This window comes from Procambarus clarkii, chromosome 1 (assembly GCF_040958095.1).
Source record: "Procambarus clarkii isolate CNS0578487 chromosome 1, FALCON_Pclarkii_2.0, whole genome shotgun sequence".
NCBI lineage: Eukaryota > Metazoa > Arthropoda > Malacostraca > Decapoda > Cambaridae > Procambarus > Procambarus clarkii.
In genome coordinates this window covers 48,745,441-48,767,452 of record NC_091150.1, presented here as the reverse complement: position 1 = coordinate 48,767,452, position 22,012 = coordinate 48,745,441, and the positions used below count along the sequence as shown (strand labels likewise).

General features: G+C 49.1%; 2 protein-coding genes across 6 annotated transcripts in view; one reads left to right on the top strand and one right to left on the bottom strand.

Annotated features, from left to right (window-relative positions):
- LOC123752290 (hexosaminidase D-like) overlaps positions 1 to 22,012 on the bottom strand; it is a 373,939-nt gene that overhangs the window by 262,560 nt on the left and 89,367 nt on the right. The window lies entirely within an intron of this gene.
- Positions 1 to 22,012, top strand: part of LOC138363296 (axoneme-associated protein mst101(2)-like) — a 71,177-nt gene that overhangs the window by 19,949 nt on the left and 29,216 nt on the right. The window contains exon 2 of the mRNA XM_069322314.1: positions 8,072 to 8,332. Coding sequence (XP_069178415.1) covers positions 8,072 to 8,332 — 261 coding nt within the window. The remainder of the gene's footprint in view (positions 1 to 8,071; positions 8,333 to 22,012) is intronic.

The window sequence follows — 22,012 nt, the reverse complement described above, 5'->3', positions numbered from 1 at the left end:
GCTACCTAACCTAACCTAACCTAAAAAGATAGGTTAGGTTAGGTAGGGTTGGTTAGGTTTGGTCATATATCTACGTTAATTTTAACTCCAATAAAAAAATATTGACCTCATACATAATGAAATGGGTAGCTTTATCATCTCATAAGAAAAAAATTGAGAAAATATAATAATTCAGGAAAACTTGGCTTATTAGGCAAATCAGGCCTTGCATAGTAGGCCGAGAAGTGCGTTCTGGCTACTAGGTACGACATATATATATATATATATATATATATATATATATATATATATATATATATATATATATATATATATATATATATATATATATATATATATATATGACACTCTTAACAGTGTCTATATATGACAGTGTATATATATGACACGCTGAAGAGTTAAGACATCCGTTAGATAGAAGCATAAAAGTCTAAATGCATAGTTAACTTGGTACAAAATTTCACTTTTAATATCTGGGACAAAACTGACGAACTTGAACGAAACAATATGTAAAATATGAGACTACCGTGTGCGCGCGCGCATCCACGCTGAAATACGCGCGCATGCGCTCATTCAACTAAAAAAAAATGGGTCATTGTCTAGTGACTCAATAAATCGATGTGACTCACTCTCATCTCCTCCACTCCCTGGCCTAATACAGTGAGTGAGTGAGTGAGTGAGTGAGTGAGTGAGTGTGTGTGTGTGTGTGTGTGTGTGTGTGTGTGTGTGTGTGTGTGTGTGTGTGTGTGTGTGTGTTTGTTTTCCACTCCAGCGATCAAAAGACATATTTCCCGGTAATGTTTCACAACTCTACAACACTTGTTCCCACAACAATACTTATCCAGGTCTTTCATGAACCGAAATATATTACAATTTATATCCATACATACAGTACATGTATTTATTAATACTTGGAGAATACCAAGTAGAATTCTTGCAGTGGATTCTGGGAGCTCTCCTCCTCCTCCAAGCCCGACCCAGGGGGGGGGGGGGCAGGCTCCTCCAAGCCCGACCCAGGGGGGGGGGGGGGGGCAGGCTCCTCCAAGCCCCCAACAGTCGGGTTCGTTCTCGGCTGCAAGCAACAGCCTGTTGGACCAAGTTATCTCAAGTCGAGCCAGACCTCAGGCCGGGCTCGGGGGAGTAGATGAACTCCCAAGACATTCTCCAGGTAAACTCCTGGTAAGGTCAGTAGGTCGACCGATGTGGGGGGGGGGGGCCTCCATACTAACCTATCATGTATATATGCTGGCTGCCTGTCCCCGCCGACACAATGAATTATTATTACTATTAAAACATTAAACACGCTGCGTCGACTCTGCCTCTCACTCCAACTCATCGCTGCCTCTCACTCCAACTCATGCGTCTCATCACCCTCACCAACGCCCCCTCACCGCGTGCTCAGTGCTCCACGGGTGATGTGGTGGAGGCTGACTCCATACACAGTTTCAAGTGTAGATATGACAGAGCCCGATAGGCTCAGGAATCTGTACACCTGTTGATTGACGGTTGAGAGGCGGGACCAAAGAGCCAGAGCTCAACCCCCGCAAACACAACTAGGTGAGTACAGGAGAGGCCTCCCTACCCCGCCTCTATCTTCCCTTGCTGCCCGAAATCAATGCCCCCCCCCCCCTTCCCCTGGTCTCTGACCAGGCCTCCTGGTTGGTGGTCTGGATAACCAAGCTGTTAATTAAGACACCGCTGCTCGCAGCCTGACGTACGACTCCCAGCCTGGGGCCAGATTCACGAAAGCACTTACACAAACACTTACGAACCTGTACATCTTTTCTCAATCTTTGGCGGCTTTGTTTCCAATTATTAAATAGTTAATGAGCTCCGAAGCACCAGGAGGCTGTTTATAACAATAACAACAGTTGAATGGGAAGTTTTCATGCTTGTAAACTGTTTAATAAATGTTACCAAAGCCGTCAAAGATTGAGGAAAGATGTACACGTTCGTAAGTGCTTTCGTGAATCTGGCCGCTGGTTGTTCATCCTCACCACCACCCGGCAGAGCGCGGGTGCCCAGAGCAGTTACCAGTCAAACACAACGATTTTAAAGTTACTACAATGTTATAAGATCGCAATAATAGTCAAATAGCGTTGTCCGTTTGTTTGCAATAACTAGGACATGACAACGGCATATAAGTTTCTCGGCAGAAATTAAGAAATGAGGTGAAGTCATTTTCATTGCCAGAAACATCAGAGGCCCTGCTTGATGGGGTTCTTGGAATTCTTCTACCAAGCCCGGCCCGGGGCCAGGTTTGACTTGTGAGAGTTTGGTCCACCAGGCTGTTGCTTGGAGCGGCCCGCAGGTCCGCATATCCACCACAGCCCGGTTGGTCCGGCACTTCTTGGAGAAAATAGTCCAGTTTTCTCTTGAAGATGTCCACGGTTGTTCCGGCAATATTTCTTCTAGTCGCTGGGAGGACGTTGAACAACCGCGGACCTCTGATGTTTATACAGTGTTCTCTGATTGTGCCTATGGCACCTCTGCTCTTCACTTGTTCTATTCTACATTTTCTTCCATATCGTTCACTCCAGTACGTTGTTATTTTACTGTGTAGATTTGGGACCTGGCCCTCCAGTATTTTCCACGTGTATTTGTTAGGGTGGGGGGGGGGATATGTTAGGGAGAGAGGGGGGATGTTGGGGAGAGAGGGGGGATGTTGGGGAGAAGGGGGATGTTGGGGGAGAAGCGGAGAGGGGGGATATATATATATGGGGGATATATCAGTCTATGTTGTCTAAACACTATTGTTCACGTTGTAAGCGTCATGTTCTACACGTCTTCATTACCGTCATTATAATCAGGTGTTAGGCAGGTGTTATATACATTGTTCTGGTACAAATAATGTACTTCATTTTGCATGTAATCTAAATCACTCCTAAATTTCAACTATAAGTTTTTTGGGAGACCTACACACAGCCCGGTGCTTGCCACGTCTCGGTGCTATGGTATAACAAGGCACTGGAGATCAGAGAACTGCCAGACAGCTGGAAGAGAGCCTATGTCAGCTCCAATAGTCAATATGGGAGACCAAGAGCTACAGGGCCACTGTCTCTTAACCCAGATATTAAGAAAGGCAACGGAAATTAAAAACACTGAAAAGAGTGAGAAATAGAACATATAGAGAGAAGAGCCTTGATAACGATATCATCATGAGTTGAGGGTCTTGACTCACACACTTGAGCAAATTCACTGATCGAGCGACGGAGATCTGACATGACACATTGTAATGCCGTAGTATTGATTGATTTATTTTAGTCCCCCCTGGGTAGTAGGTGCTGTTTTCTAAGTGTCAATACCTTCAAAGTATATACAATGGCTATTATTATACCCTCCCAAACTCCGAACAGTAATTAAGAATGCAATTCAGGTTTGTTTATGTTAAGCAAATTATTCGACAGTAAAGAAATATCAATTTATTCCCATGTTTAGACAAGAACCACCCCCCCCATCCTCCCCTCCCTGGCGTCATACTATGTAGTCTGCCTACTGCTGAACACACGCCTCCCGACATCTACCACACATAGGACTATTGCACGAGGAAGGCGCTCTTGGGCACCCTCCTTCTCCCCATCCCAAATCCTTATCCTGACCCCCTTTCCAGTGATATATAGTCATAATGACTTGGCGCTTTCCCTTGATAACTCCCTCCCTCCCTCCAGTGGATAAGGCATACTCTGTATGCCTTATCCATATAAGTCTGTGAGTGAAGAGAGGATTGAGTAGGCGCCAATACTTAACTGTTCGCACCTGATCACCTCAGCAGTAATTGGGTACTAGGGGCCAGATTCACGAAGCAGTTACGCAAGCACTTGCGAACCTGTACATCTTTTTCACAATCTTTGGCGGCTTTGTTTACAATTATTAAACAGGTAATGAGCTCCGAAGCACCATGAGGTTGTTTATAACAAAAGTTCATTGGGAAGTTTTCATGCTTGTAAACTGTTTAATATATGTAACCAAAGCCGTCAAAGATTGAGGAAAGATGTACACGTTCATAAGTACTTGCGTAACCGCTTCGTGAATTTGCCCCCCCCCCCTGGTTGTTAACCGACTGATGGGTTGTGTTCTAGGGAAGACTAGTCGAGTCAGGCTCACCAAGAGCTGTGGGAAGGGACGGCTCTCAGCCTGTTGACAGGAGTCAACAGCCAACCGCTCCTGTACCCCCCCCCCTTGTACACTTCTTCACTCCAAGCACAACTGTTCCCCCTGATTACTTCAACCACAACTGTACACCTGTTCATTCCAGTCACAACTGTACACCTGTTCATTCCAGTCACAACTGTACATTTGTTCATTCCAGTCACAACTGTACACCTGTTCACTCCAGTCACAACTGTACACCTGTTCACTCCAGTCACAACTGTACACCTGTTCACTCCAGTCACAACTGTACACCTGTTCACTCCAGTCACAACTGTACACCTGTTCACTCCAGTCACAACTGTACACCTGTTCACTCCAGTCACAACTGTACACCTGTTCACTCCAGTCACAACTGTACACCTGTTCACTCCAGTCACAACTGTACACCTGTTCACTCCAGTCACAACTGTACACCTGTTCACTCCAGTCACAACTGTACACCTGTTCACTCCAGTCACAACTGTACACCTGTTCACTCCAGTCACAACTGTACACCTGTTCACTCCAGTCACAACTGTACACCTGTTCACTCCAGTCACAACTGTACACCTGTTCACTCCAGTCACAACTGTACACCTGTTCACTCCAGTCACAACTGTACACCTGTTCTCTCCAGTCACAACTGTACACCTGTTCACTCCAGTCACAACTGTACACCTGTTCATTCCAGCCACAACTGTACACCTGTTCATTCCAGCCACAACTGTACACCTGTTCATTCCAGCCACAACTGTACACCTGTTCATTCCAGCCACAACTGTACACCTGTTCATTCCAGCCACAACTGTACACCTGTTCATTCCAGCCACAACTGTACACCTGTTCATTCCAGCCACAACTGTACACCTGTTCATTCCAGCCACAACTGTACACCTGTTCATTCCAGTCACAACTGTACACCTGTTCATTCCAGTCACAACTGTACACCTGTTCATTCCAGTCACAACTGTACACCTGTTCATTCCAGTCACAACTGTACACCTGTTCACTCCAGTCACAACTGTACACTTGTTCACTCCAGTCACAACTGTACACCTGTTCACTCCAGTCACAACTGTACACTTGTTCACTCCAGTCACAACTGTACACCTGTTCACTCCAGTCACAACTGTACACTTGTTCACTCCAGTCACAACTGTACACCTATTCATTCCAGCCACCACAGTACATCTTAGCACTACGAGGTCCGTCATAACAACAACGTAGGGTAGATGACGACATCTTAGCGCTACGAGGTCGGTCACAATCTGTACTGTGACTCATCTGTTCTGAGTCGCTCACTCAGTACTGAGCGAGCGACTATAGTCGCTCATCTGAACTGAGCTGCTAAACACCACAAATGATATGGTGGAAGTGCTGATAATCAAAATAGAGATCCTAAATGTAGTTATTGTCCTTGTATATAAGTCACCGGAGGCAAACCCTCAGCAGTTTAAAGACCAACTAATGAAAATAGAACACTGCTTGGAAAACCTCACAAATCCAGCCCCGAACTTCATCCTGCTTGGGGACTTCAACCTACGGCACCTGAAATGAAAGCACCTGGCTAATACCGTAATATCAGAAAGAATACCAAGAAGTAGCCTAAATGAACAGGCACATGCAAATGACCTGCTACGGATGTGCGATAGGTTTGCCTTAAAACAGCAAATAGTAGAACCAACTAGGAAGCAGAACACGCTGGACCTCATTTTCACTAATAATGATGAATTGATCGGGAACATAATGATTACAAATACCTGTTACTCAGATCACAACTTAATTGAAGTTATGACAACCATGGGGAACAGACCTTCAAAACCAGTCCCGATTTCCGGTGGAGGAGATTTCAGCAAATTCAACTTCAATAATAACAGATAAACTGGGAGCAAATAAACCAGGACTTCACTGAAATAAACTGGGAAGAACAGCGAGAAAATGCAAACCTGAACCAGTGGCTGGAAAAAATAAGCTCAGTAGCAGTAAAAATATGTTCAAACCGCATACCCCTAAGAAAAAAGAGGTAGAGATGCAGATTGGAACGGGAACGTCGTTTCCTCTATACGCGAAGAAAACGAATCGCGGAACAACTTGAGAATTGCACCCTATCTCAAGAACGGCGAAGAAGGTTAGGTAGAGAAATAGAAACAATTGAACTCAAGCTACAAGAAACACACAAAACCCAGGAGAGGCAAAGAGAGCAAAAGGCCAACAGTGAAATAGAGAGAAATCCGAAATATGAGATGCTGTACCGAGATGATGATATTTTTCAAAACGCTTGTGCTCTCTAGAGTGGAGTACTGCTGCACAATGACAGCCCCTTGCAAAGCTGGAGAAATTGCTGACCTGGAGAGCGTGCAGAGATCCTTTACTGCTAGAATCTACTCGGTAAAACATCTAAACTACTGGGACCACCTAAAGAGCCTCAATCTGTATTTTCTTGAGTGCAGGCGGGAGAGATACATAAGAATTTACACGTGAAAAATAGTAAAGGGGCTGGTCCCAAACCTGCACATAGAAATAACATCACATGAGACCAGGAGGCATGGCAGGATGTGCAGAATACCCCCGTTGAAGAGCAGAGGTGCAACAGGTACTCTGAGAGAGAACTATCAACATCAGAGGCCCGAGACTGTTCAACACGCTTCCACTACACATAAGGGGCATAACTGGCCGACCCCTCACAGTGTTCAAGAGAGAACTGGATAAACACTTCCAAAGGATACCTGATCAACCAGGCTGTGATTCGTACGTCAGGCTGCGAGCAGCCGCGTCCAACAGCCCGGTTGACAAGTCCAGCAACCAGGAGGCCTGGTCGATGACCGGACCGCGGGGACGCTAAGCCCCGGAAGCACCTCAAGGTACAACAACAACGTAGGGTAGAGGGCGACATCTTAGCGCCGAGGAACTTGTAAGCTCCTCACTAGAGACTAAGCCGCTGCCAGGATCACAGATCTCTCAGGTGGACACTTAGTGCTCTGTGAACCATGTCGCTACACACACACACACACACACACACACACACACACACACACACACACACACACACACACACACACACACACACACTGTGTGGTGGAGGCTGACTCCATACACAGTTTCAAATGTAGATATGATAAGAGCCCAGTAGGCTCAGGAATCTGTACACCAGTTGATTGACAGTTGAGAGGCGGGACCAAAGAGCCAAAGCTCAACCCCCGCAAGCACAATTAGGCGAGTACACACACAACAGTCAGCTGAATGGCGCGAGATGTGGCCCAGGAGCTGGCGACCACGTGAAAGGCAATGACAGTGAAAACACACACACACACACACACACAACCAGCCGTCCACGTGCTGTGGCTGTAGGAGCAGCCAGGCATCATCAAGGAGAGCACTATAGACGGGTCCGCCCCAGGAGGTGGTCCAGACCAGCGCCCCCATCGCCGCGCTCTTCACCACCCGGGCGGCCCCGGGGCGCCCCGTCCTCACCACTGAGGCGTGGCGGCCGCCTCGCACGCCTCCACACGCCTCTACGTCACCTTTACCGGCATCTCTTCCGGGTTACACTGTACGGGGACTGGCTGACAGCTTCACAGCGCTCGAAAACCGGTGCCGGCATTACAATTATGACGTCACACACCTCGTCCACACACCAGGGTTGTATATCACACACACACACACACACGTCTACACACACACACACACACACACACACACACACACACACACACACACACACACACACACACACACACACACACACACACACACACACACACACACACACGTTTCTCGGGTTTTAGAGCCTACTTGAGACATGCAGATCCTTATCTTCAAGCTATGAAGGCAGTAGGGAAGGTAGGGAAGGTAGGGAAGGTGGGGAAGGTGGGGTTAGGTAGGGAAGGTGGGGAAGGTGGGGAAGGTAGGGAAGGTGGGGAAGGTGGGGAAGGTGGAGAAGGTGGGGAAGGTGGAGAAGGTGGGGAAGGTGGGGAAGGTGGGGAAGGTGGAGAAGGTGGAGAAGGTGGAGAAGGTGGAGAAGGTGGAGAAGGTGGAGAAGGTGGGGAAGGTGGAGAAGGTGGGGAAGGTGGGGAAGGTGGAGAAGGTGGAGAAGGTGGAGAAGGTGGAGAAGGTGGAGAAGGTGGAGAAGGTGGAGAAGGTGGGGAAGGTGGGGAAGGTGGAGAAGGTGGGGAAGGTGGGGAAGGTGGGGAAGGTGGAGAAGGTGGGGAAGGTGGAGAAGGTGGGGAAGGTGGGGAAGGTGGGGAAGGTGGGGAAGGTGGGGAAGGTGGGGAAGGTGGGGAAGGTAGGGAAGGTGGGGAAGGTGGGGAAGGTCGGAAGGTAGACCCTCACCCCCCCCCCCCCCCCAATAATACCACAGGAGAACGATCACTTTAAACGAAGTCGAGCTTATGGGCATTTATCTAGCCACTGAATACCTTAAGCTCAATGGTGGTGGAGTTATTTTCTGTGACTCTAAAAGTGCTCTGCAGTCCTTAAATAACCCATCACAATGTATGCCTGAAGTAGCTTGTAATATTAAATGGAATGTAATTTTTGCCAATGATAATAACTCTTGTATAAAATTTGTGTGGCTCCCATCCCATGTTGGAGTTGGAAAACATGACTTTGTAGATGGATTGGCCAATGAGGCTTGCAGGAAAGAAAACATTGATTATGACTTTGGACTATCTAATGCAGTTATTAGAAACATACAAATTAAAGAAATTAATTCAGATTTAGAAGAACTAAGAAATGCCCAGAGACCTGAAAGCTGCAGTATTAAAAGTTATGACAAGTTTTGTAATAATAGGTATTTGTATGGTCAGCACAGTAACCGAACCAGGCAATGTGATGTAGTCACTGCGCGAATTCGCCTTGGCTATAGACACATCTGGCAGGTTAGTGAGGCTGAGCCACTACCAGAATACTCTGATTGTAAACTCTGTGATAAACCTTTAATGCATTTAATAGAACACTATATTGATGAATGTGAAACCGTAAAGGACTTTAGACCTCCTGGCCTCTTGTACCACCAACTGTGTAACTATTTTATTGACTCAGGTGTTCTGGACGACATCCTAACAATTTACCCAAAATTTGCTTGTCCATTTTAAAGAATGAAGAACAATTTTTTTAATTATATTACTTCTAAGCTGCATCACTCATGAACCCATCCCTGCCCTTGTGTGGCAGTGCACAATAGAAAGTTGTTTTCACATATCCATACATTAAAACATTGATTGTAACCATGATATATATGTGCTTCCGCCTACAGTTTAGACCTATTGTCTTGTGTATGACCCTCTGTCCTGCGTGACAGTGAATACCAGAATTATCCTCACTTTAATAAGACTATCAAAATTCTCAGATTAGGCAAAATTGTAATTAATTTTGTCAATAAAGATGTTAATAATAATCGGCCATAACACCTTTTGAAGACAAATAATCAGAAGTTCTAGTAGCTGGAGAACAATAATAATGGAGTGTTACAACGTTAGTTATAAATCCTACAGACCCTATGCATGCCAGCACTCACACTAGACAACGAGGACACTGCGGAGACATGGTAACGAACTACAAGATATTTGGATCAATCGACAGGGTAAACTTAAATAAGCCGGATAACGTGAGATATGAAGGCAGAGCCAAATTACTCATAAAGTTAATAGGAAGAATTTCTACAATGGTAAAGTAGTGACTAGGAATGAATTAATGAGTAATGTTGTGGAGACGAAACTCCGAATACTGAGTTAAAAGCCTGAAAATCAGCTCAATTTTTGGAAAATCATATTCAAGTTCTCTCTCTCTCTCCTGTCCTCTGTCACCCCCCCCCCCGCCCCCCTCCACACACACACACACGTCACCCTATTGGAATTGATATGGTAGATAAAGACAGGTTATTTAACACAAGGGACACACGCACTAGGGGACACACGTGGAAATTGATTGGCCAAATGAGCCACAGAGATATTAGAAAGAACTTTTTTAGTGTCAGAGTGGTTGACAAATGGAATGCATTAGGAAGTGATGTGGTGGAGGTTGACTCCATACACAGTTTCAAGTGTAGACATGATAGAGCCCAGTAGGCTCAGGAATCTGTACACCAATTGATTGACAGTTGAGAGGCGGGACCAAAGAGCCAGAGCTCAACCCCAGCAAGCACAAATAGGTGAGTACACACACACGCGCACACACCCACCCACCCACACACACCCACCCACCCACCCACACACACACACACACCCACCCACCCACACCCACCCACCCACACACACCCACCCACCCACACACACACACCCACACACACACACACACACACACACACACACACACACACACACACACACACACACACACACACACACACCTGTAACATGTGGGCCACACAAGGTGAGAAAAGCCAGTCTCACGTCGCTTGTGAACTGGACAACTCTTGTTTTGAGTTTACACTGACTGATGACGTAGGGGTTGACTGGCTGTTTTGGGGTCAGTGTTAATTACGCGGCTGCACGAGTTGACGGAGGGGGGGCTGCACGAGTTGACGGGGGAGGGCTGCACGAGTTGACGGAGGGGGGCTGCACGAGTTGACGGAGGGAGGGTGCTGCACGAGTTGACGGGGGAGATGCACGAGTTGACGGGGGAGGGCTGCACGAGTTGACGGAGGGAGGGTGCTGCACGAGTTGACGGGGGAGATGCACGAGTTGACGGGGGAGGGCTGCACGAGTTGACGGAGGGGGGCTGCACGAGTTGACGGAGGGAGGGTGCTGCACGAGTTGACGGGGGAGGGCTGCACGAGTTGACGGGGGAGGGCTGCACGAGTTGACGGAGGGGGGCTGCACGAGTTGACGGAGGGGGGCTGCACGAGTTGATGGGGGAGGGCTGCACGAGTTGACGGGGGAGGGCTGCACGAGTTGACGGGGGAGGGCTGCACGAGTTGACGGGGGAGGGCTGCACGAGTTGACGGAGGGGGGCTGCACGAGTTGACGGAGGGGGGCTGCACGAGTTGACGGAGGGGGGCTGCACGAGAGTTGACGGAGGGGGGCTGCACGAGAGTTGACGGAGGGGGGCTGCACGAGTTGACGGAGGGGGGCTGCACGAGTTGACGGAGGGGGGGCTGCACGAGTTGACGGAGGGGGGCTGCACGAGTTGACGGGGGAGGGCTGCACGAGTTGACGGAGGGAGGGGCTGCACGAGTTGACGGAGGGAGGGGCTGCACGAGTTGACGGAGGGAGGGGCTGCACGAGTTGACGGAGGGAGGGGTTGCACGAGTTGACGGAGGGAAGGGCTGCACGAGTTGACGGAGGGAGGGGCTGCACGAGTTGACGGAGGGAGGGGCTGCACGAGTTGACGGAGGGAGGGGCTGCACGAGTTGACGGAGGGAGGGGCTGCACGAGTTGACGGAGGGGGGCTGCACGAGTTGACGGAGGGATACCTGATCAACCAGGCTGTGACTCATACGTCAGGCTGCGAGCAACCGCGTCTAACAGCCTGGTTGATCAGTCCAGCAACCAGGAGGCCTGGTCGACGACCGGGCCGCGGGGACACTAAGCCCCGGAAGCACCTCAAGGTAGCCTCAAGGTAGGGAGGGGCTGCACGAGTTGACGGGGGCGGGCTGCACGAGTTGACGGGGGCGGGCTGCACGAGTTGACGGAGGGGGGGCTGCACGAGTTGACGGAGGGGGGGCTGCACGAGTTGACGGAGGGGGGGCTGCACGAGTTGACGGAGGGGGGCTGCACGAGTTGACGGAGGGGGGCTGCACGAGTTGACGGAGGGGGGCTGCACGAGTTGACGGAGGGGGGCTGCACGAGTTGACGGAGGGGGGCTGCACGAGTTGACGGAGGGGGGCTGCACGAGTTGACGGAGGGGGGCTGCACGAGTTGACGGAGGGGGCTGCACGAGTTGACGGAGCAGCCCGACCTCTTGGGCCGCCAGACCGGACAAAATAAGGCTTACTGGAGGAGGCGAGGCCAAGACCTGACCGACACAGGCAAGGAAGGAGTCGTGGCCAGGTTGGCAGGACAGGTTGTGGAAGATAACAAGGTGATAACCTCTGAAGCACTACGAGGCTTCTTTATTATAATAATTACAACCTTGGCTTGTGACGTTTCCAGGCTCGTAAACCGTTTAATATATATGTAAGCAAGGCTGTCATTATTGAGGAAAGATGCAGAGGTTTCGTTGGTTGATGGGTTGGGGGTAGGGCACATGATGGCGTGGGTGCCAACCCTGGCACTGTGGGAGACGCTTGCAGGAGCAACACCGGATGAGGAACGTCACCGTCACTCACAACTGGTCGACCAACTTGTCAACCCCTCCAGTGACATCCACCGGTGGGGGGTGTGTCTACTGGTGGTGGTGGTTGTGGTGGTGCCTCTGGTGATGGTTGTGGTGCCTCTGGTGATGGTTGTGGTGCCTCTGGTGATGGTGGTTGTGCCTCTGGTGATGGTGGTTGTGCCTCTGGTGATGGTTGTGGTGCCTCTGGTGATGGTGGTGGTGCCTCTGGTGATGGTGGTGGTGCCTCTGGTGATGGTTGTGGTGCCTCTGGTGATGGTGGTGGTGCCTCTGCTGGTGGTGGTGGTGCCTCTGCTGGTGGTGGTGGTGCCTCTGCTGGTGGTGGTGGTGGTGCCTCTGCTGGTGGTGGTGGTGGTGCCTCTGCTGGTGGTGGTGGTGGTGCCTCTGCTGGTGGTGGTGGTGCCTCTGCTGGTGGTGGTGGTGGTGCCTCTGCTGGTGGTGGTGGTGGTGCCTCTGCTGGTGGTGGAGGTGGTGCCTCTACTGGTGGTGGCACTGGTTGTTCCTCTATTGTACATGACGACCCACACCCCGCCCACACACACCTGTCAACGCCCACACCCACACCTTTAACCCGTCCTCCCAGCCTCCCCACCACCCCCGCCCCCTCTCACCTCTCCACACTATCTCATACGGGCCACAAATAGTAACAGCCAGGTCGATCAAAGGTCAGACAATGCGACTCCGTCACGGGCTTGCCTGCAGGAAACAATACCTCTCCCCAACATTTTTTCAGGAGCCCGCCAGACCTCCCACACCAGACGCAAGGCTGGCAGAGAATCTCAGGCCCGCTTGCTGGAACCGTTGAAAGAAAAGGGGATGAAATGGGATGATAGGATTGTGGAATGGAGGGTTGGACAGGGAAAGGGGTGGGAGGGGGTGTTGGGAAAGGGGTGGGAGGGGGTGCTGGGAGAGGAGGAGTTTACCAAGAGTGTACCAGGGGCGCTGCAGCTTGTGGCGACACACGAGGTAATGTGAGAGGGTCCCTTTAAAGCAGCCGCCACGACCCCATACAATCCTCCCGCCAACCCTTACAACTCCACCAGCATGTATCAACCATTTACCCCAACCACTTACGAAACCTGTACATCTTTCCTAAACAGTGGCGCCTTGGTTGACATTAATTGAGTCGTTTATAAGGTGGGAAACGCTACGAGGTTGTTTGCAACGATAATAACCTTAGATTGTGATGTATCAAAATTCGTAAGCTCTTTATCATACCAAAGCCGCCTTGATTCTAAAGAAAGATGTAGATGTTTCGTAAGTGCTTACACCGATGCTTCACGAGTCCTGGCGCTGGTGTCACGATTAAATCGCCTTATTTTCGCTAATTACAGACAAAAGGTTCACTAGACCTTTTATACAAGGCAATAGCAAAGACCTTTTGGAGACTTTTTTTTTAACAATAAAACAGATACAATGGTTCCCAGAGTAAACAATATGCTTTAACTCGACGCCTTAACACCTAGAGTTTGTAACAACCAGAGCCAGTAACAACCAGAGCTTGTAACAACCAGAGCCAGTAACAACCAGAGCTTGTAACAACCAGAGCCAGTAACAACCAGAGCAAGTAACAACCAGAGCCCGTAACAACCAGAGCCAGTAACAACCAGAGCTTGTAACAACCAGAGCTTGTAACAACCAGAGCTTGTAACAACCAGAGCCAGTAACAACCAGAGCTTGTAACAACCAGAGCTTGTAACAACCAGAGCCAGTAACAACCAGAGCAAGTAACAACCAGAGCCCGTAACAACCAGAGCCAGTAACAACCAGAGCCAGTAACAACCAGAGCTTGTAACAACCAGAGCTTGTAACAACCAGAGCTTGTAACAACCAGAGCCCGTAACAACCAGAGCAAGTAACAACCAGAGCCCGTAACAACCAGAGCCAGTAACAACCAGAGCCAGTAACAACCAGAGCTTGTAACAACCAGAGCCCGTAACAACCAGAGCCCATAACAACCAGAGCCAGTAACAACCAGAGCCCGTAACAACCAGAGCCAGTAACAACCAGAGCTTGTAACAACCAGAGCTTGTAACAACCAGAGCTTGTAACAACCAGAGCCCGTAACAACCAGAGCCAGTAACAACCAGAGCTTGTAACAACCAGAGCCCGTAACAACCAGAGCCAGTAACAACCAGAGCCAGTAACAACCAGAGCCAGTAACAACCAGAGCCAGTAACAACCAGAGCCCGTAACAACCAGAGCCAGTAACAACCAGAGCCCGTAACAACCAGAGCCAGTAACAACCAGAGCCAGTAACAACCAGAGCCAGTAACAACCAGAGCCAGTAACAACCAGAGCCCGTAACAACCAGAGCCAGTAACAACCAGAGCTTGTAACAACCAGAGCTTGTAACAACCAGAGCCCATAACAACCAGAGCCAGTAACAACCAGAGCTTGTAACAACCAGAGCCCGTAACAACCAGAGCCAGTAACAACCAGAGCCAGTAACAACCAGAGCCAGTAACAACCAGAGCCAGTAACAACCAGAGCCCGTAACAACCAGAGCCAGTAACAACCAGAGCCCGTAACAACCAGAGCCAGTAACAACCAGAGCCCGTGTAACAAACTAGGCTGTTGTAAGAATTATTCCAGAAGGTTCCAGAAGTTAGAGTAGGGACCTGACCTCTCAACAACGCCCAGGACCCAGGGGAATTCGCGGTGGAAATAACCAACGCTTTGTTCATAGCTGCGTATAATGAATCATCCTATAGTATTCAGTAATTTAGAGAAATTAGCCTTTATTCATTTTGTATTAAAATTGTATTGTATAATAGTACTGGATACAATATCAAGAGTATTCTAATTATTGAGTTTAAGTCACCATCAGTGACGTCACGAATCAGATCTAACTTGTAAGGCGGAGTGACCGGCGGTCATAGGTCAGCAGGGTTGACAGGTCTACTATTTCTCAAAGTTCAATTAACCATTTTGGGGATCGGGAACAGCTCTGCCGTAGATGTTTGTGTAACTTAATTTCAGTAAAATAAGTCAACCAGTCTGGATCAATTAAGTACAACAGAGTTTAATTGTTATAACTTAAACCTTGCTAGTAACTTGGTAGAACTTTGACTGACTAGGCGGAAGGATACAATGCTCTGTCTGGGGTAGACCAGACAAGGAAGAAATCAGTGTGGAAACGGGAGCAGCTGGGATAAGAGGTCAAACATCTTACCTCTCCCCGAGACCAGCCCAACATCTAGAGCTGGTCGCCCAAGGTATAGTTGCTATTGTTAATTATAGGGATAGTCTTCTCATTTGCCACTCAGGTCAAGTAGGGAGTGTTAAAGTGACAGGGAGTGAACATATTTAGATTTTGTTTTAGTTTTCTTTTAATAAATTAAGTTAATAATTTGCATTTTTATTGTTTCCATTTGGTTATGTGTATACTTGTCCTGGTCACGTGGTCCACACGAGGCAGAGTTGGATTGGGCGCCGATTCTAACATCGAATCATTCCCGTGAAATTAATTCACACTCTTAAGTTTCCACGGTCATCGAGTGGGGATCAAGCCCCAAGGTTGATTAATTAGCGTGATCGATCCAGACCTCGATCATTGCTCTCGTGTTACTGGTCTGGTGGTGGCAGCGTAGAGGCGACTCTAGGGTTTTGCTCAGAGCCTAGGTCACGTCATACTGGGTGTAGAATCCTAAGTCGGTCAATCGTCTTAGGACCACGTGGCGTGGAGTTGGCTTTGGTAAAAGTTTTGGAGTCCCTTGGTAGAGAATAAAAAGTAAGAATACGGGTAGAGGGCAAAGAAGGAAGAGGGAAAGAGAGAGGAACCGAACCCGTGTTACACCCGTAACAACCAGAGCTTGTAACAACCAGAGCTTGTAACAACCAGAGCCCGTAACAACCAGAGCTTGTAACAACCAGAGCCCGTAACAACCAGAGCCCGTAACAACCAGAGCTTGTAACAACCAGAGCCCGTAACAACCAGAGCCAGTAACAACCAGAGCCAGAAGCAACCAGAGCCAGTAGCAACCAGAGCCAGTAACAACCAGAGCCCGTAACAACCACAGCCAGTAGCAACCAGAGCCCGTAACAACCACAGCCCGTAACAACCACAGCCCGTAACAACCACAGCCCGTAACAACCAGAGCTTGTAACAACCAGAGCCAGTAACAACCAGACCCCGTAACAACCAGAGCCCGTAACAACCAGAGCCCGTAACAACCAGAGCCCGTAACAACCAGAGCCCGTAACAACCAGAGCCCGTAACAACCAGAGCCCGTAACAACCAGAACTTGTAACAACCAGAGCCAGTAACAACCAGAGCCCGTAACAACCAGAGCTTGTAACAACCAGAGCCCGTAACAACCAGAGCCAGTAACAACCAGAGCCAGTAACAACCAGAGCCCGTAACAACCAGAGCCCGTAACAACCAGAGCCAGTAACAACCAGAGCTTGTAACAACCAGAGCCAGTAACAACCAGAGCCAGTAGCAACCAGAGCCAGCAACAACCAGAGCCAGCAACAACCAGAGCCAGCAACAACCAGAGCCCGTAACAACCAGAGCCCGTAACAACCAGAGCTTGTAACAACCAGAGCCCGTAACAACCAGAGCCCGTAACAACCAGAGCCAGTAACAACCAGAGCCAGCAACAACCAGAGCCAGCAACAACCAGAGCCAGCAACAACCAGAGCCAGCAACAACCAGAGCCCGTAACAACCAGAGCCAGTAACAACCAGAGCCAGCAACAACCAGAGCCAGCAACAACCAGAGCCCGTAACAACCAGAGCCAGTAACAACCAGAGCCCGTAACAACCAGAGGCAGTAACAACCAGAGCCAGTAACAACCAGAGCCCGTAACAACCAGAGCCCGTAACAACCAGAGCCCATAACAACCAGAGCCCGTAACCAGAGCCAGTAACAACCAGAGGCAGTAACAACCAGAGCCAGTAACAACCAGAGCCAGCAACAACCAGAGCCAGCAACAACCAGAGCCAGTAACAACCAGAGCCAGCAACAACCAGAGCCAGGAACAACCAGAGCCAGTAACAACCAGAGCCAGTAACAACCAGAGGCAGTAACAACCAGAGCCAGTAACAACCAGAGCCCATAACAACCAGAGCCAGTAACAACCAGAGCCCGTAACAACCAGAGCCCGTAACAACCAGAGCCCGTAACAACCAGAGCCAGTAACAACCAGAGCCAGTAACAACCAGAGCCAGTAACAACCAGAGCCAGTAACAACCAGAGCCCATAACAACCAGAGCCAGTAACAACCAGAGCCCATAACAACCAGAGCCAGTAACAACCAGAGCCCATAACAACCAGAGCCAGTAACAACCAGAGCCAGCAACAACCAGAGCCCATAACAACCAGAGCCAGTAACAACCAGAGCCAGTAACAACCAGAGCCCATAACAACCAGAGCCAGTAACAACCAGAGCCAGTAACAACCAGAGCCCATAACAACCAGAGCCAGTAACAACCAGAGCCCATAACAACCAGAGCCAGTAACAACCAGAGCCCGTAACAACCAGAGCCAGTAACAACCAGAGCTAGTAACAACCAGAGCCCATAACAACCAGAGCCCGTAACAACCAGAGCCAGTAACAACCAGAGCCAGTAACAACCAGAGCCAGTAACAACCAGAGCCCGTAACAACCAGAGGCAGTAACAATCAGAGCCAGTAACAACCAGAGCCAGTAACAACCAGAGCCAGTAACAACCAGAGCCAGTAACAACCAGAGCCCATAACAACCAGAGCCCGTAACAACCAGAGCCAGTAACAACCAGAGCCCGTAACAACCAGAGCCCGTAACAACCAGAGCCCGTAACAACCAGAGCCAGTAACAACCAGAGCCAGTAACAACCAGAGCCCATAACAACCAGAGCCCGTAACAACCAGAGCCAGTAACAACCACAGCCCGTAACAACCAGAGCCAGTAACAACCAGAGCCCATAACAACCAGAGGCAGTAACAACCAGAGCCCATAACAACCAGAGCCAGTAACAAGCAGAGCCAGTAACAACCAGAGCTTGTAACAACCAGAGCCAGTAACAAGCAGAGCCCATAACAACCAGAGGCAGTAACAACCAGAGCTTGTAACAACCAGAGCCAGTAACAACCAGAGCCCATAACAACCAGAGGCAGTAACAACCAGAGCCAGTAACAACCAGAGCCCATAACAACCACAGCCAGTAACAACCAGAGCCCATAACAACCAGAGCCCATAACAACCAGAGCCAGTAACAACCAGAGCCCATAACAACCACAGCCAGTAACAACCAGAGCCAGTAACAACCAGAGCCCATAACAACCACAGCCAGTAACAACCAGAGCCCATAACAACCACAGCCAGTAACAACCAGAGGCCATAACAACCACAGCCAGTAACAACCAGAGCCCATAACAACCACAGCCAGTAACAACCAGAGCCCATAACAACCAGAGCCCATAACAACCAGAGCCCATAACAACCAGAGCCAGTAACAACCAGAGCCTCTAACAACCAGAGCCAGTAACAACCAGAGCCAGTAACAACCAGAGCCTCTAACAACCAGAGCCAGTAACAACCAGAGCCTCTAACAACCAGAGCCAGTAACAACCAGAGCCTCTAACAACCAGAGCCAGTAACAACTAGAGCCAGTAACAACCAGAGCCCATAACAAAACCAAACAAATGAAACAAAATAACATCATTATGAACACCAGGAAAATGTTTTAGCAACAAAAAGAGAAGAACAGTTTATAATGTCCAAACTCCGCCACCAACTGTGTCAAGCGCCACAACACACACACAACACAGGAACCACAACCCCAAAATATTTACACTAAGTAACACTTCCATAAACACAATAACGCAGCTGCCACAGCTGCAAGATAACTTGGATATCAGATTATAAGTTGGATATCAAGAACCTTTACAACAACATATGCCTTACCAATGATGCTACTTTTTTAGAACACTGGTGCTCTCTAGGGTGGAATATTGCTCTACATTAACAGCCACATTCAAAGCTGAAGAATTGTGAACCTGGAGACCGTGCAAAGAACTTTTACTTCCAGTATTCACTCAGAAAGAAACATTTAAATGTTTGTGACCGCTTAAAATGTCTAAATTTGTATTCGTTACAGTACAGGCGGGAGAGATGCATAATAATTTACATTTGCAAAATATTAGAAGGGCTGGTCGCAGAGCTGCACACAGAAATACCACCACACGAGACCAGAAGGCATGGCAGGATGTGCAGAATACCCCCGTTGAAGAGCAGAGGTGCAATAGGTACGCTGAGAGAGAACTCTATCCATATCAAGCTCACAAGACTTTCAACACACTCTTTGAACTTAAGGGGCATAACTAGTCGTCCACTCACAGATTTTAGAAGAGAACTCGATAAACACCTCCAAAGGATACCTGATGAATTGGGATGTGATTCACACATGAAGCCGAGACTAGCCGCATCCAACAGCCTGGTTGACCAGACCATCAACCAAGAGGCCTGGTCAGAGACTGGGCCGGGGGGACGTTGATCCTCGGAGCAAGTGCAAGGTAAATGAAAACTATATATCGTGTCACGTGGCGTTTATGTTCTCCGTATTCCCTCGAATTCCGAGATCTCTCCCGCTCTGGTACGGGAAGTGAGTACGGAGTAGTACTCAAGACGGGCCAGCACTAGTGATGTAAATAGTGTTACCTTTGTTGTGGGATCTCTGGATTTGAAAGTTCTCATAATGCATCCAATCATGTTCCTGGCCGCCGCTATATTTGCTCGGTTATGTGCTCTAAATGTCAGGCCGTCAGACATCATAATTCCCAAATATGTTTCATGTTGCTTTCCTTCTATGAGTAGGTCTAATTGTGTCCTGTACTCTGCGGTTCGTTTAAGTCCCCCATACGTTTCCCCCCATACTTCAGTACCTGGAACTTGTCACCGTTAAACACTTATTTTCCGTTGCCTAATCGAAGACTATTAAAATAAACTTGTAGTTTTTCAGTGTCTTCTTCAGTAGCAATTTTCATGCGGATTTTTTGCATCATCTGCAAAGGATGACACGAAGCTGTGACTAGTACTTTTGTCTATACCTGAGATAAGACTGAGAAATGCACCAGAAATGCAGGGCAGAGAAGTCCCCTGCCATGAACCATCCCCTTCCCCCCCCCTGCCATGCACCAGCCCCATCCCCTCCTGCCATGAACCAGCCCCTCCCCCCCCTGCCATGAACCATCCCCTCCCCCCCTGCCATGCACCAGCCCCTTCCCTGCCATGCACCAGCCCCCCTCCCTGCCATGCACCAGCCCCCCCCTGCCATGCACCAGCCCCCCTCCCTGCCATGCACCAGCCCCCCCTCCCTGCCATGCACCAGCCTACCCCTGCCATGCACCAGCCCCTCCCCCCACCCTGCACCAGCCCCCCCCCAGCCATGCACCAGCCCCCCCCCAGCCATGCACCAGCCCCCCCCCCCAGCCATGCACCAGCCCCCCCCCAGCCATGCACCAGCCCCCCCCCAGCCATGCACCAGCCCGCCCCCCTGCCATTCACCAGCCCCCCCCCCCCCACCCTGCACCAGCCCACCCCTGCCATGCACCAGCCCCTCCCCCCACCCTGCACCAGCCCCTCCCCCACCCTGCACCAGCCCCCCCTGCCATGCACCAGCCCCCCCCCCCCCCTGCCATGCACCAGTCAGGTCAAGAGAACAGGTGGGGGAGAAACTTTCTCTTCACCTGTTCACTAGACAACGAGTGACTAACACTGCCTAGTCACCAAAAATGTTCGCTATCCAACTGATTTAGTCACTCTGGCAACCCGTCCTCAGACCAAGTCCATTCCATCCAGTGGTCGACCCCAAACACGCATTCATCAATTATAACATGCTGTTCATTCAAAATGGAAATTTTCTCAAGTATAAATTAATATTGTTATATATTGGCATATTTAGGCACATGTTAGATTAGGTGTTTAGGTTCTGTTGGCGATTATTTGTAGTACGTGGGTGAAGCATTTACAGCGTTGTGGTTCGAACAAAAGTCGTCAGTAAAGCACTTGTTCCAGTAGTGTTCGGACGTTTTAGATGCCATGGAAGACAAGCAAAACGCTGATGTAATTTACACAGATTTCCCCAAAGCCTTCGACAAATGTGACCATGGTGTTATTGCACATAAAACGCGTTCAAAAAGAAATTACTGGAAAAACAGGCAGATGGATCTGCAATTTCCTGACTAACAGAACCCCATGTGTAATAGTCAACAAAATCAAATCCAGCCCATCAACCGTGAAGAGCTCAGTCCCCCAGGGTACTGTGCTTGCTCCAGTACTTTTCCTCATTCACATATCGGACATAGACAAGGACACAACCTCACAGATCCTGTTACCATATCCTCTACTCTTATCTCATCCTTGGAAATAAAATTAATTTAACGAGAGATATCAAATAATATACACATGGAAAATACTGGAGGGCCAGGTACCAAATCTACTCAGTAAAATAACAACATACTGGAGTGAACGATATGGAAGAAAATGCAGAATAGAACCAGTGGCAGGGGTGCCATAGGCACAATCAGAGAACACTGTATAAACATCAGAGGTCCGCGGCTGTTCAACGTCCTCCCAGCGAGCATAAGAAATATTGCCGGAACAACCGTGGACATCTTCAAGAT